At 43.2% G+C, this 16,165-nt stretch overlaps 2 protein-coding genes and 1 long non-coding RNA gene across 5 annotated transcripts; 2 read left to right on the plus strand and 1 right to left on the minus strand.

The window, feature by feature from the left end:
- The first annotated feature begins 1,313 nt into the window (after positions 1-1,313).
- Positions 1,314-9,253, plus strand: LOC116916396 (collagen alpha-1(IX) chain). 3 transcript variants are annotated; one of them, XM_032921656.2, is made up of 20 exons: positions 1,314-1,700; positions 2,697-2,800; positions 3,433-3,525; positions 4,037-4,081; positions 4,158-4,365; positions 4,436-4,652; positions 4,719-4,889; positions 4,982-5,053; positions 5,134-5,217; positions 5,281-5,379; positions 5,433-5,540; positions 5,605-6,258; positions 6,320-6,580; positions 6,644-6,697; positions 6,770-7,084; positions 7,165-7,311; positions 7,399-7,453; positions 7,897-7,998; positions 8,151-8,387; positions 8,486-9,253. In XM_032921656.2, the coding sequence occupies exons 1-20, from the start codon at positions 1,675-1,677 to the stop codon at positions 8,596-8,598; spliced, it is 3,165 nt and encodes a 1,054-aa protein (XP_032777547.1). In that variant the 5' UTR covers positions 1,314-1,674; the 3' UTR covers positions 8,599-9,253. The 3 variants fall into 3 exon arrangements, with proteins under 3 accessions (XP_032777547.1, XP_032777539.1, XP_032777548.1); XM_032921648.2 differs by lacking the exon at positions 7,897-7,998 and adding an exon at positions 7,599-7,700 and having other exon boundaries at positions 1,315-1,700; XM_032921657.2 differs by lacking the exons at positions 3,433-3,525; positions 7,897-7,998 and adding an exon at positions 7,599-7,700 and having other exon boundaries at positions 1,315-1,700.
- Positions 9,254-9,746: 493 nt separating this feature from the next.
- LOC116916416 (aminopeptidase N) lies at positions 9,747-14,147 on the plus strand. Its single transcript, XM_032921665.2, has 18 exons — positions 9,747-9,872; positions 9,937-10,036; positions 10,106-10,412; positions 10,475-10,674; positions 10,739-10,894; positions 10,956-11,123; positions 11,184-11,293; positions 11,361-11,394; positions 11,473-11,656; positions 11,726-11,882; positions 11,940-12,021; positions 12,099-12,282; positions 12,359-12,554; positions 12,648-12,922; positions 12,996-13,189; positions 13,256-13,570; positions 13,645-13,738; positions 13,821-14,147. The coding sequence occupies exons 3-18, from the start codon at positions 10,125-10,127 to the stop codon at positions 14,046-14,048; spliced, it is 2,865 nt and encodes a 954-aa protein (XP_032777556.2). The 5' UTR covers positions 9,747-9,872; positions 9,937-10,036; positions 10,106-10,124; the 3' UTR covers positions 14,049-14,147.
- Positions 13,740-15,600, minus strand: LOC123471358. Its single transcript, XR_006645847.1, has 2 exons — positions 14,622-15,600; positions 13,740-14,035 (listed from the first exon to the last, which is right to left on the minus strand). It is a non-coding gene; the product is annotated as an uncharacterized LOC123471358 (long non-coding RNA).
- Between the last annotated feature and the right edge of the window lie 565 nt (positions 15,601-16,165).

The raw sequence follows: 16,165 nt of genomic DNA on the forward strand, positions 1-16,165 counted from the left end.
TTAATGCCTTAAAAAAGAAGCATATCAAATAATACAAGGAAGAGCGCCATTGGACTAGAAATGAAAGCTGCTAGCAAAGCAAGAAAATCGAAGAAGTCTCGCTCGTGATTAAAAAAACATGAAAAGAACCGGTTAACGTGACCTTTCTCGAGGGGCCATGTATGGTATGACATATTGATACTTTTAAATGATAAGGCATTTGTTACTGGCGCCTTGATGCCACGATGTTTCCCGCCCGCTCTCTGAGGGCCGTGCCCGCCTACTCCTGGCGACCGTTGCCGATAGCAGCGTCTAAGATTCCTCGATGTCGCTCTTTCGTTCTGTTCTTTTTCATTCTCTCGACATCTTTCATCCAAAAGTTTACATAAGACTAACTCTTTTTAAAGGCACAGGCAGTCACAACATGACCGGATGGTTAAAGTTTGTTTTTGACATGTTTTCTGTGAAACCAAGCCGCACGATTGTGCTGAATCAGGACGGCGGAAACAAAAGAGAGAAAACAAGGGAGAACATGGTTCGTTGAGATATTCAAACGATCACGCTGGGAAATTTCAATCGAACCACATAGATAGATTATTTGTATGACTGCGTGTATATTGCTAGCTATGCACAGCTTTGATGCCGAACAAGCAAAGCTACAGCTTGAGATGACCGTTAGCTTTGAACGCTAGACCAGCCTATTATCTGAAAGTGGAGGACGATGACGTGATATCATAAAACAGCAAGCCCCTAATTGATTTTCCTGATGAAGATGTACTGATTACGATCAATCTCGAGAGCTGGTGGGTGAAGGACGAGAAAACATCCGTGCAAGTTGTCGATAGCAAAAACACGAAACGTCCAGCATGGACGAAGTTGGTCATCGCATTAAAACGCGAATGTTAAACCACTTGTGAAAACCGACACCGTCTACACGAGATATAATCGACCATTTGACCGTTTTTCTCTTTCTTTCCCTTTTTTCTCTTTCTCTTGAATCTGTCCAACCCAACAACTCATTGACGCTAGCTGCTATGTATAACTGGATCGGATGTGAATGCACAACAAGATGGAAACACGCATGCTGATGACTACAGTACAGCATCAGTTCTTGACTGTACAGTCTTCTATTTCAGTAAATAAATACAAGAGAAAAAAAAAAAGAAATGAAACTGGGCTAAGTTGAAGATGAAGGAGAGAAGAAGAAGAAGAAGAAGAAGACGAAAAAATGAAAAAGAAAATGTTATTGAGGCGAGAAGGAGCTAGAGGAAGGGTGGGAGGAAAATGACGAGCTGAGCGGATGATAGGGGAGTCGATGGAAAAGAGAGGGGCAGTCTCAAGTTGGTGTCAGGCCGTTGGGTTACACCAGCAGAGAGTGGGGGTTTTCAACCAAGGAGTTGACTTCAAGAGATCGGCCAGCTGCAGTCAGAGCCTGTGGATCGCGTCAAGCAGTTTCTTCCAGTCGAGGCTCTCGATCGTGACTTTAGTTCAACATCTTGAAGAGAAAATATACTGAGGGAGAAAGAAAGAACAGCCAACACGCACCGCCAACATCGATGAACTAGAGATAGTGTCGTGAGTGAGAGCGCGCGCCCTAAGCTCTACGCCGCTCACATCTTACTCATTTCGCCAACATTTCCATGCCCAACTGCTGCGTTCCATTCGCCTGAAAGGAATAAACACATCGTCGTGAGGATGGTTATTACCGTCCTATCTACAAGGTAATCATTCCAACTAACTATTCTGCATGTAGGAATGCGAATCTTCGTATATTCGACCAGAATATGACCGATCAAGGTGACCGACCAACACATGGCGACCGCTTCGTGAGTAAACAATTGACTTTATGTCAAGAGATGATTACGATCATCCTGAATTCTTTACATGAAATACTTTGACGCGGTGGGGTCTGAAGTGAGAGCCCAACAGCTATTTGATTTTTTCTTTGTTCTTTGCTGGTGCGTGTGACATGAAGGTGGAGGATATCACACGGCAACAAAAAAAAAAAATCTACTGTGATTTAATTATTCATAAGAGGATCCGTGGCATTGACATGCACAGCTTGAAGAGCAGGCAGCTGTTGATCAGATTGCTCCTCTTTTTTCCTCTTCTGTCAACTGGATTCAAAATAATAATCAACAATCATGTTTCGTTCCATTTAGATAAGAATATTTACCAATAATCTGATTTAAAACTATCTCACGAACAATATTTCCCCTTCACTTCTGCTATGGAATTTGAAAAAAGGAAAAAAGAAAAGATAGATGCGATATTTTATGAAAATGGTACGGTCATTTGGACGAGACGGGGGAGGGTGTGGGGGGGGAGAGTGTGCTGATGAAACCGACCGAAATAAACCTTACCAGTCATGACGGCTACATATACATACATTATCTCTCCCGCAGTCAGGTTCGGTTAGTCACGTGCGATAGCTTGCTACAGCAAAAGTAGAATGTTGTGAATAAACTGGTCCGTTCCTTCTCGTTCTCCCTATTCGATCTCAACAAGTCAAAAAGGTGACTGGTGGTGTTGTGTAAAACAGGATGAACGCTATAACTTGTATTGAAGGAGATGGTTATCATGGCAGGAGAATGCAAGGTGGCTATCTAATTTATTTCTCGGGCATGTTTTTTTTTCGACAAGGTCTCGTTGGACACATTTTTGGCAAAACGTTGATTCTATTAGATCAAAAAAAAAATTCCTTTGCATTTTTACAGGAAAAGGAGAAAGGTAGTCAGCCAGCTTCTGTTATTCGGATTGTTGCTGGCGCTCCAACTATGGGGAACCACTGAAGCCCGTCAGCAGCGACTTAAACGTCAAGGTAAAGGAATTTATGCAAATGCCTTATATCTTTAGATCTGCCTCTGTGACGGATATCACGGATCCTTTCCACTCCACGCCTTATCTAACTCACAGAATTTCAGTTTCATCCGGGCTATAAAGGACACGGCTCTTTTGTACTTTTTTGCTGGTCAATTTTCCATTAAGAACGTGATTTTTTTTTCCACGATCTACATCTGCACTTTAACCCAGTTAGTATGTTTTCTCGACAATCTCATCGGGCACAGATTTACGAGCATACACAGCCCTTTGGTTGATTACAAGAGTGTTGTATGTTATTGAGCGTGGATTTCTTATTTGGGTTAGGCAGACCCATCAAGTCTGGCGATCTCATTAGTTCATATGTTCACAAGAACTATATGTTTTATTTTGCTTCCACTTTTTTTTTTTTTCTGTTTTGTGTGTGTTTTTTTTTCTCACTGACCTGCGAACTCTGAAGAGGGTGAAGGCCGTTACTATAAACACGCGTCGATGACGAACTCATGATCCATTTCTTCAATACCCAAAAAAGGAACGGTGTTTGAAGAGCCTCATTTTTTTCTTGAAATAAGATTGTCTTTTTTATGGAAATTTTTTACCGAAATACTAACAGTGGTGATGGTTCTAATCTAGAGAGTGGTGAAAGTGAGTTTGACGAAGATGAAGAATTGACTGACGACTTGGACGGACTTGGCAATTCTGAATACGATGAAATCGACGCCGAGGGTTTGTTACACTTTTTTGATTTCTTTTTCTTTTACTAGTTGGTTTGCACTTCTCTTTTTCTGGCAATCATTCTTTTCAAAGTTGTAACTAAAACGAGAATAGAGGGTTCGATCAAAGGGAAAACAGAATTTTGAATTTGAATCACTGGTTTGATTTTGGTCTGCTTTGAGCTGGAATCCACACGGAGACGAAGGAGGAACATGTGGCTGGCGACCTTTGCTATCTCTTTATCCGTATCCTTCTATCCGGCCAGCGACTGCTCCCACAAAAAGAGAAAAAAAAAATAAATAAAAAAAAATAAAAGAAAAACCAAATGTATACCAGATATCGTCTGAAACGAACGACTGTTTTAAGTCCGGCTCACAAATCGCCCTGACCTAGTTTGACGGCCACAATGTCGCCTCATCTTATAAACATTTAAATATTTTTCGACTGAATTTTTTTTTCGATAGAAATCGCAGGCGCCTTTAAAAAAAAATATATTATTTTTTATAAACCACTATTGCAATAGATTCGTCGCCCAACCGCGGTGATGTCTCCGTTTTCACCCGCCCAGGTAAGCCATTTCATTTTTACGCGTCCCCCTGTAGAAAACAAGACAAATGTGTGATTTATTTTGGAATTGTTATCAGCTCCTGGAGCAGGAGATGTGGATTTCAATGGGCCTTGTTCCGACTATCGACCGGGAGAGGACGATTTGCAAGCATTTGATTTCATCCGTCAGTTCCGGTTAGACGTTCTTGAGACCAAATATCCTGGAGTAACTAAAGTGCGTGGCTCCAGCCGCTTGCAAACTGCTTACCGTTTGGAGACTGAAGCGGATTTGGTCGTTCCTACTAGGTATTGTTTTCATCTCTAACACAAAAATCAATCGTTTGCCTTAACAAATCACGGTGATTTCCAATCACAGAAACATTTTCCCACAAGGCCTTCCGCAGCAGTTCTCGTTCATCTGCACTTTCCGAACTCGAAAACCGCCAAAGACAGCATGGAACATTATTCGCATCAGTGATCTGCGGCAACGTCCCCAGTTCCAGGTGACTCTCAATCCTCGCAAGAATACCATCGAGTTCGGCATTAACGACTTTAGCGGTAAGCTGCAAACGCTCGTCTTCCGCAAAGCCCAGGTACGAAATTAATGAAATCTACTTGAAACTTGTCGCCAGTAATATGAATTGCAATTATGATTGTAGGTCTTTGATAAAGAATGGCACAAAGTTCACTTTGGAGTCCACCGCGAGCGTGTCGTACTCTACGTCGATTGCGAATTTAGCGAAGAATTGCCACTCGATGTCCGAGGGCCTATTGATGTTAACGGCGAAATCGCCATTTCCAAAGTGGCCGGCACTAGACGAACTGTTCCGGTACGTCAGTATAAAACAACACTTGGGATTGCGAGCGGTTCCTTGTTGCTTTTACTCGATGTTATTCACCGTTCAACTATTTCGTCTTTCAGATTGAACTTCAGTGGATGGTGATGAGCTGTGATCCCGCACGTCCAGAGCGTGAAACATGTGAAGAGTTGCCGGTAATACAAATCCCTATCTCACTATTTTGCGTACGGTGAATGCCTTTGTGGAAGTTAACCTGATCCGTCTGTTTTGACAGCCACCACCTCCACCCAGGGAGCAAGTTCAGCCCGCTTGCGAACAGACATGTCCGCCAGGACTACCAGGACGAAACGGAACAGATGTACTTATTCTATTTGGCGCTGTGTAGCTTAGATTTCTTTAATGAGTTCCGATTTTTATTCAGGGCCCACCTGGCCCCCGAGGTTTATCCGGAGAGCGTGGAATACAAGGTTTACCAGGACCCCCGGGTTTTCGTGGGGAGCCTGGCACCAAAGGAGATATGGTAACTCCCACCACTAAAGAGAACTAGACATTATCTAACATTTTCAATGAAAGGGTTTGCGAGGAGTTCCAGGAGAAACCGGAAAGGAAGGTTTGCCGGGTAATCCTGGTATTGCTGGGCCAAGAGGAGAATCAGGAATTCCCGGCTCTCGAGGAGACACGGTAAATGATTTTCATGAATTTCATCTCAGTTTGTAACAACAATTGGCTCACCTTGTTACGACAGGGACCACCTGGTCAAGTTGGACCAAAAGGAGATAGAGGAGATAGCGGACCGACAGGTCAAATGGGTTCACCAGGTCCTCGAGGGCCTCCAGGGCCTCCAGGAGATATTACCAAAGTAACAGGACCGCAAGGCTTGCAAGGAGCGCCAGGAGAGAGAGGATTCGTTGGACCTCCAGGTCCCGAAGGTGCTCAAGGACAGCGTGGTTTTACTGGAGAAATAGGACCCCCAGGAACGTCAGGAAAGGACGGTACGCCTGGCGAGCGAGGTCCTAAAGGAGATCGCGGTGACAGAGGAACGGCTGGTGTAAGAGGACCTCCAGGTGCTCCCGGTGTTCCAGGACCCCCAGGTCCTGCAACATCTGGTACAGGTGGTCAAACGGTGCCTGGTCCTCCAGGACCTCCTGGTAATCCCGGAGAACCGGGCATGCCGGGACCTCAGGGTGAGAGGGGTAACCGAGGTGAAAGAGGAGATTTGGGAGAACGTGGAGTTGCCGGAGAAAAAGGTGATCGTGGACCAGCTGGTTTACCTGGTAATGACGGTACTCGCGGTGAAACTGGCCCAGCAGGAAAACCAGGCTTGCCCGGTAGCAAAGGAGAGCCAGGACAACCTGGCGCTGTTGGCCTACAGGGTCCTCCAGGTTCATCCGGAGCCCCGGTATGTAAAAAGCAACGCCATCGCACAAAAATAAAATAATTTGACTCTTTGTTAATACTAGGGACCGATGGGTTTGACTGGACCAACCGGAGAAGTTGGCAGACGAGGTGAGCCTGGCAATACTGGTCCTGCCGGTCCTATGGGCCCTCCTGGCACACCCGGAGAAGTTGGACCTCAAGGATTGCCAGGAGGACCGGGTAGTCGTGGTGAAACAGGACCACGAGGAGAACGAGGCGAAATTGGTCCATCTGGACCTACCGGAAGCCCTGGCTTAATGGGACCGAAGGGTCATGAAGGAAAACAGGGAACCGATGGAGAGCCAGTTCGTAGCCCTTCAAAGTTTAGCAAATTTATGCAAATCTTAACGAAATGTTTGTCTCTGTAGGGCCAACGAGGAGAGAAAGGAGAAAGCGGACCTCGAGGACCTGATGGCCCTCGCGTAAGATCACAAGCTCTTATTGTTTTCATAATGTAGCGACAAACCGTTTACCTTTTGTTGAATGATGAACAGGGCTTCGATGGCAGACCCGGTGCTCAAGGATTGATTGGACGTCCTGGACCTAAAGGAGACCGAGGAGAGAATGGTTTACCTGGTGCTGAAGGAATTCGCGGCCCACCAGGCCCTAACGGTTTGCCTGGCCCTATTGGACCTCCCGGAGTAGCTGGATTGCCTGGCTTCGTCGGCAAACCTGGCCCTCCAGGCCCACCAGGACCTCCCGGACCTCCTGGAGATGCTGGTGTTATTCCCTCTAATCTGATCAGAAACGACGGTGCTGGTGCAACTGGAGCTACCGGCCAACCTGGTCTCCCTGGAAATCCTGGTTTGGTAGGATTGATACAGAGAGTTACCACATTTTTCAGCAACTGATTTATAACTTTGGAACTGTAAAACATAAAACCGAAAAGCCTGGAGAAAGAGGAGCGGATGGGGACCGTGGACCTGAAGGTGCCACTGGAATGCCTGGTACACCGGGAGCTGAAGGACCTACTGGTAGACAAGGCCCCGTAGGACCACGTGGATTCGCAGGATTGCCTGGTCTCCCCGGACCTGCTGTAATGATTTTTCATTTACCTTACTAAGTTTTAATGATTAATGTTTTGTTGTTAAGGACCAATTAACTTGTTTCGTGATTTTCCCAGGGAAAAACTTACTCCGAATCTGACTTGAGAGATATCTGCGCATCTGTTCTACGCGGTAAGTTAATCATATGCTATTTTGCTCAAAAGTAATCGTTCAGAAAAGAAACTACGAAATGGACGATATTGAAACGTTGACGTTGATTATTGTTCTAAGAATAATTATGCCTTAAACTTTTTCATCATCAAACGTCGATCCTCAGATCAACTTACAGAGTTAACAGCCAGATTGGTTGGTCCACCTGGTTTGCCCGGTCGTGGAAGACCGGGACGTCCTGGACAACCTGGTTTACAAGGAGCCACAGGTTTGATACAGGCATTTCAATCACCTGCACGCGAATCCGCGCTGATGCAGCATGTTTGTCTTGTTCCCCTGTTCCTTGAGTAAAATACCTGTCCAATGGCGATGTATCGGAATTTAGTGAAAATGCTATCTTATAATGGAATGTTTGCACGTGCATGATGTTTGCAACTTTTGCTTGTTCATGCTTATCCTCGCAGACCACATGGAAGAACTGGTAAATGGACTTCAAGGTCCACCCGGTGTGCCTGGTCGTGGAAGACCCGGAAGGCCTGGCCCGCCAGGAAGAATCGGCCATACAGGTACCTGCTTTAATGTTTGCTTGATTGGAATGCTGGTTTGTTCTGTCGAATTTGTGCCCTCCAGTGCTTCTGCTTCAGATTTGTGGGCTTCATGAGGCTTGAACAGACCCTTAAGCTCGCGTGTAACATTATCTTTTCATCAACTTTGCCAGGCGATACGGGTAAGGTTGGCCCACCAGGAGAACGTGGCCTGACTGGTCTGCCGGGCATTCCAGGACCACCAGGACCTGAAGGACCTAAAGGAGACGTTGGCTCTAAGGGTGAGCGTGGACCAGGAGGTATCGGCATGGAAGGACCTATGGGACCAGCTGGCATCCAAGGACCTCCTGGACCTCCAGGAGTAGGCGTTGCGGGCCGAGCTGGTGAACGTGGTGATTCCGGCAAACCAGGTAAATTTCTCAAGAAAAAAGAAGTTTGATCTTTCGTTATGCCACACTTATTAGTTATTCAATCATTCATTAACCTCCAATTCGAAAAATTTTAACAGGACCAAGAGGAACGATTGGACCTGCTGGTCCACCTGGAGCTCCTGGATTTTGCGCCGGCTGTTCGCCACAACAGTTCCGACCTGCCGGTAACGACAAGGGACCCGGTAAATAGGTCGTTGCCTTCTTCGCCGTGAGGCAAATTTTGGCTCTGATGACAACTGACACACATACCTACAATTTGACAAAAAGAAATAAAAAAAGAAAAATATATTTCCCTTTAAAAATACAGTTGAAAACCGGGGAATTGAATGACACTTTATTCGGTAAAAATACAATGCCAAGACAACGATGGGTATGAGAAAAGACATAAAGAAATCGTTGTACCACTGGTAGATTTATTAAGCTCCTTATCACTGCCTGAATTTTTTTCCCTCTCCTTTTTGACGTGTAGGCCTGGTAGACACCTCAACTTGTTTAATTTTTTGAATTTTTCCATTTTATTTTTCAAATAAAAATATAATCAATTTGTTATAACACATAGGCACTTTTTCCTACTAAATAGAGATTAATTTGCTTGTTGGCCATCCTCCATGATTTGCCCCTTCATCTTCAAATAAATTGTCTTACCTTTTCTAACTACACCCATGTGAACAATTATTGTTTTGTTTTCATTCATACCACCAACGCTGCTGGACTGGAAACTTTTCTATTGGGATTCAATAATTGGCTGAGCTTTGTATCAACTGTTTCCTTCATTCAACATCTTAAGTGTAAATATCAGTTGAAATGATTTCATTTGGCTGCAATACAACAAATTCATGCCGTAAGACCCCAAGTAGCCTTACCACACGCTGATGAAATGCAAACGCAATTTCTATTCTAGTAGTTAAATGCTGAACATTTCTATACTTGCAATTACGGAGAAATCAATACACACTAACCAGAAAAAGAGTAGTCACGTTGATTGGAGAGAAAATGTCGCATTCAAAAAACTAAATCGCAGCACAGGTTTTAGAATGAAACGTGTTTGTACGAGAGAACAAGTGACAATAGTATCCCTGCGATTCTGAGAAGAAAGGAAGAGACACCAAACATGAACAGCTCGACCAGCGTAATTGTTAAAGGGGCGGATCACGTACTTTGATCCGCTTTTGTTTGAGTCATTTTCTTACCATTACCTTCAAGTTTCTCACCAGGTGAGGACGCGATAAAGAAACATGGAAAAGAAAACAGACATCAAAGAATCGTCGCGCGATTTTAAAATGATCCCTATCGGCATTTTTTTTTCTTTTCTTTGTCAGTTATCTTATCTCCTAAATGTTTACTTGACTCTCAGAGCGCAAACATTACGGTATCAATAGCTTTGCTAGTTTACTCTGAGTTTATACGCATACAAACGAAATAGCTTTTTCTGATGGGATGTGTTACTGGCGCTCCAAACTTTAAGTATACACATTACATTTACTCTTACCTCTTTTTCTAAATTTATGTTCACTTGCTAACGTGTAAGGGCGCTATTACTGAGAATCCCCACGATCCTCGGTAAATAACCCTAAAATTATAGCGAACTCGCAACGGAAAGACTATAGCAATATTGCAGATTGAACGAAGTAAGATCCGAACAAAAGTACGTCTTCCTGCATCACTGTGAACTGAGATTTCTCCGTTTTTACTTTAAGCCTTATCATCCTCAATATAATGTCACGGAACAAAATGTCTCCGTTTCGGAAGGATTCACTCGTTCTCGTCGCTATCACTGCACTGATTTTCTCTCAAACGTGGCGCACAGCTATGACGGATGAGGGTGGCATGCGTCTACCGAAGAACGTTCTTCCCGTCTCTTACGAAATTCAACTTCTTCCCATCATCGAGGAAGGCAACTTTACTACTCCTGGATTTGTAGAGATTGTTGTGGATTGCATCGAAACTACGTCGGCCATATCGATGAATAGTGCCGATATCAGCATCGATGAATCTTCAATAATGGTACTGGAAACATTTAGAAATTTACACAGAAATCCTTAAATGATAACTGCCTGTTGTCTTAGATTAGTGACATAGCCTCACAAGAACCTATAGGAGTGATGAACTTGATGGTTGAAGATGATCGACAGATAATTACCATCGAACTAGACAGTCAATTGATGTCAGGTAGGCAGTACAAGATCTCCATGAATTTTGTGGCGGTGCTCAACGACGAGTTACGTGGCTTTTATCGATCAACTTACGAAGAAAACGGTGAAACAAAGTGATAGCTGTGGAAAATCTATGAGAAAGGAATAACACTCATCAATACAATTTGGATGCTCAAGGTACCTGGCCGTCACGCAGTTTTCTGCTCCCGACGCACGACGTTCGTTTCCGTGTTTCGACGAGCCCAACATGAAAGCTGTGTTCACCATTAAACTTGGCCGAAAACTCTCCATGTCATCAAATAGTAACATGCCCAAGATCAAAACCGAACCCATGTTGGTAGAGAACGCATTTTCATAAACTGACAAGGGCTAAACTAGTCTCATGTTGACGCAGACAAGGAATGGCGGATTACGTTTGGGATTACTATCAAACAACAGTGAAAATGTCTTCGTACTTGGTTGGAATGATGGTTTCAGAATTCACGGGCGTTCCTTCTGAATCAGAGCTAAACAGAGTCCCATTTACCATCTGGACGCGACCTAGTCTCACCAACTTAACCAAGTAAGGGTATACGTTATTGTTTGAATTGTTCGGAGCAATGTCTGACTTTTCTTTCGACAGATATGCCGGGAACATTGCACCTCAGATATTGAAATATTTTGAATACTTTACACAAATTGACTATCCACTACCAAAAGTCGATATAGCGGCCATTCCCGATTTTGCTGCTGGTATGTATACCATCTACTGGATAAAAATCCCGCTACGTTATCATTATCTTGTACGTTTTCTATACAGGTGCGATGGAAAACTGGGGGCACATAAATTTCAGGTAGATGAGCATCAATTCATATTCCATAACTCAATAGGAAACTTGTTACTATTTGAAATACTAAATCCGACGTATTAGGGAAGCTGATCTTCTCATCGACGAGCAAAGATCATCTGAAGTAGCGAAACAAAGAGTAGCTGAAGTCACCGGTCACGAATTGGGGCACATGTGGTTCGGCAATCTGGTGACGCACGACTGGTGGAGTTTAGTCTGGCTCAAGGAAGGATTCGCTCGCTACGTGCAATATATTGGAACAGATTCAGTAGGAAATGCTTCTGATTTTTTCCGTTTGCTTATCAGCATAAGTAAGGATGACTGTTTGCTTACCGAGGTTGAACCTGGTTTCCAAATGGACGAACAGTTCGGTGTAGCGACGTTGCAGTCCGTTTTCCGAGTCGACAGTTTGGAATCTTCACGTCCTTTAGATTTTGATGTGAACAATTCGGCTTCGTTGAATACGCTGTTTGATGTCGTAGTCTATGACAAAGGTGCGTGTTACAAATCATTAACTATTTGAACTCGTCATGTTTGCTGGTTGATCGCAGGGGCTTCTATTGTTCGAATGATGGCCAATTTCTTGGGGCCGGAAACTTTCCGACGTTCGATGACGCGCTACCTTCATAGTCGGTAAACCCTCTTTGGCTCTGTGTTTCTCTCAAGATTTGTACTTTCTCTAACGGCTTTTCAATATTTCTTTCTTGAAGAGCTTATGCCAATGCAGTGCAAGATGATCTTTGGCGAGCTGTTCAAGAACAAATCGAAATTGATGGTTTGGTGCTGCCTGCAACTGTGAAAACAATCATGGATCCATGGACTAATAAGATGGGCTACCCTTTAATTACAGTTACGAGAAATTATGATGGAACTTCAGGCGGTACAATCTCTCAGGTAGCGACTGTTGACATTCACGTATGGTTATGGAATTGATTAAGTTCCCCTTTGAACCCTTTAACGGCCACGACAGAGTCGTTTCCTGCTGAGGAAAAGCACTAATTCAACTGACTCGATCGTTTATCGTTGGTGGGTTCCACTGACCTTCACCGCCGATTTTAGCCTACCCCAAAAATCAATTTGGATATCAGACAAAGAGGATAGCATCCCATTACCCGATCTCTCTGCCACAGACGATGAGTGGGTCCTTTTCAATGTTGGCCAAGTCGGTATGAACTGATTGTTCTGTTTTATTGAGCTCGTTAGACGTCGAAACATCTCAAAACATAAGCGTTTATGTCATTTGTAACATTTGATTTCAGGCTACTATCGAGTGTCTTATGACGACACAAACTACGGTTTGATTCTCCAGCAACTGGCCACAGACCACACGGTGATTTCAGCTAAAAACCGAGCACAATTATTGGACGACACGCTAACTATTGCTCGAGCCAATATCGTCCCGTATGAAAAAGCATTGGATTTAACTAAATACCTTGCACTGGAACGCGATTATGCACCGTGGACAGCAGCTACCAACGCTCTAGACTTTATTGATATTATGCTCTATGGTTATCCAGATTTCAACGAATGGAAAGTAAGCTGCGTGGGTCCGTATTATGATAAGTTAATTGACATTTAATACTGATAGAATTTCATGTGTGATATAGGTTTACCTAAGTGATTTAGTGGTACCTCTATATCAATACGTAGGATTTGACGAGGGCACCCGCGACACTCATTTATTCATCTATACACGCACGCACGCAATTCATTGGGCTTGCACCAAACTTGAGATAGACGATTGCGTACAACACGCGAACCAAGTCTATGCTTCATGGATGACAAATGTCATCACTGAAAAGTAAGAATTAATTATCTGAAATATTTCCTAAACACAATTTTTAAATTGTTAATATATTGTCTTTAGTGATATTTCACCGAATTTACTGAGACTGATATCGTGCTCTGCCATCGCCAATGGCAGTGATCCGGAATGGAATTTCGGCTACCAAAAATATCTCGCTTCGACACTGGCCAATGAAAAAATTGATTTGCTCAAAGCCATGACCTGCACCAAAGAAACTGACATCATTTACCACATGTTGGAGATGATGATTAATGAAAATTCAGGAATCCGCTTACAAGATGCCAATACGTTATTTAGCAGCATCGCAGCCAATCCAGTTGGTCATGGAGTGGCTCTCGATTTTCTGGCAACTCGTTGGGATGAAGTAAATGCTTAGTAAGTAGCTCAACATCTCATGTGGTAAATGGTGGATAAGATAGATGTTGATGATTTTTAAATACCTTATGCAGTTTCAGTGGTTACGTTGGATTTGGTGGCTCAAGCATGCCAGGATTGTTTCGCTCCCTCTGCGACCGCGTCAACACTAACGAACAATTAGCTGAGGTAAATTACGAAATTGCCCTTTGTATTTACAGTTTGAATTCGTGAAACAACTTCATGATAACGATTTATATGTCACGTACAGCTGACTAAATTACGCGACGATCACCTCGATGTTTTGGGGTCTTCCAAGACAGTCAACCAGGGTTTAGAATTGGCGCAATCCAACGTGCAATGGGTGGAACAGCATTACTCTGAAGTCATCACATGGTTGAAGAATCAAAAGATGTCTTCAGCTTCGACGACGATCAGCCCAAACCATGTCGTGATGGTAACCCTCTGCGGTGTTCTAAGTATGTTCTTCAAAACGTGATCACAGATTGTTTCAAGTTGTACCAATGATCATTAGCAATAGCATATATATAGTGCCCATTTAGAATATGGAACGCAATATACTGTAAGAGACTTGAAAGCGGTGATGAATGTTTAATGCAGCAATAAAGTAAATGGTCTGTTGCAATGCTGGGCGGAAACAAGTTATCCGGTCACAGTGTTCCAATTAGTTCCAAACAGGAAGAAGGAAATTGCTTCAAGCAGTGGAATCACAAAAGTCAATGAGGATATCCTTTTCCATTTTCTCGGTGTTGTCAACCCGCGCAAGCAATAATGAAATATCGTTCGAAAAGCTTAACTTACTAAAGTTTAAATGCGATGGTTTTTCCATAACCATTAGTTAAGAACTTGAGCAGCAGGAGGAACTTGCAGATTAATACATCTCTCCTGCGGCACGAGTACTTAGGAACGGGGTAGGAATATTTGTCTTCAGTCAAACGTGCATATCGAATTAATCTTATTGGGTATTAGAGATAACTATCACCATACTTGGTGGTACTTAAATGATAGTTTGAAAAAAATTCAATGAAAATTGATAGAAGTGGTAAATTACCTTACAAAAATATCCAGCACCATGGAAAACAAAAACTTTTCTTCTGCGATTGAGTTGCAATGACTGAAGCGGCCCGAGAGTCTGTCCGTCTGCGGAGAGAAGACGAAACTGTTATGCTAGACTGAATCCATCCGGGGCCTTTTATATACAAGACCAGATCAACGACGTCCAATACGATGAGAGTGGAAAAGTGGGAGAGGGCAGTACGTTGCTATGGCTTAATCGCCTCAAATGGATCGACGAGTATACACTAGCAAGTTAGCAACAGCTCAAAGGGAGGATTGGGAAGCCTGGGCATGGGGGCAACAAGTGTGACGCCCCACGCCTCACTCTCAATATAAATACATAGCTTAGGGTTGCACTAATTTCCTATTATATATTGGGCCCAGTATTTCCTTTTTAGCAAGCCTGCCGATCGAATTACTTCGAACATATCCACGGAGCTTGGTGGCCGCACGTCACTTTTTTTCTCGTACATTTGCTCATGTCTATGGGTTCCGGACAAACTGTCTAGTCCGGAAGTACTTATTGGTTTTCATTCCATAATCTTCAGTCTCTTCGCCACGTTTGTACTTTACCGCGTACATTACATTATCTTTGAGAAGTGGGGTTATCTTTCTCTATGTTGATCGCCTAGTTTTTTTGTTTTTTGTTTTTGCACAAAACTGGCAGAAAAACTTCGTCTGTAATTGCTTGCTACCGGTACTGCCTATTTAGGCAACGCTTCAGCAGTTAAAAGCTTAAAACTCATTGACATAGCTGTTCGTAATTTGTCCTTTACGTCAATCTATGTTTGTATAAATGAATTTTAAACATTTTTTTGCAATCACTGCGTTACTTGGTTTGATACAAGACAAGTCGCAGCGGCTATACTCTACAGTGGCCCGCATTAGATTGGGCTAAGGACGTCAAAAAGCAACTGTAATAAATGGTTAACAAATGTTATTGGCCATGAGGGCAGATTTACGCTCCGTTATATGATTACGTGCATATAGCTTGCAATCTGGAGGGGGGATCTGGGCAAGGGCTTTGACCGTCAATTACGTTGATGCGGGCATAGCAATATGTGGTCTTCAACGTATCATTAATAAACTTAAACCAAAAAAAATTATTTCATTACAAATTATGTGGCGGATTAAAATAACATGAACCCACCGAGATTTGAATCTCGGTGGGTTTAAATATTTTAGATATCTAACCATTACACCATGGGACCGATACACGCTGTAACCTGATATCAGCTACAGAACAATATGAAAATAAAAGGTATGAAAGCCGATCGGGGTTTTAAGAAAAAATTTACCGTTATCGCACCGTACCTGTCCTTTTGATTAGCGCTGACTAAGTTAGCGGTACAGTACACGTTTCTTCTACCACTCTTGAAATAACGACGGTGTGGCAAAATGTATTAGTCATCCAACTAGACAATTGGCGATCGTTTTTTCTTTTTCTTTTGGATTTTATACGCTTGTACCCGCTTGGTTGGCAAAAATCTGTACTGATTCAAAAATAGGTTGGATGGCCAATGTATAGTTAGAAACTCG

This window comes from Daphnia magna, linkage group LG1, assembly GCF_020631705.1.
Source record: "Daphnia magna isolate NIES linkage group LG1, ASM2063170v1.1, whole genome shotgun sequence".
Classification (NCBI taxonomy): Eukaryota; Metazoa; Arthropoda; class Branchiopoda; order Diplostraca; family Daphniidae; genus Daphnia; species Daphnia magna.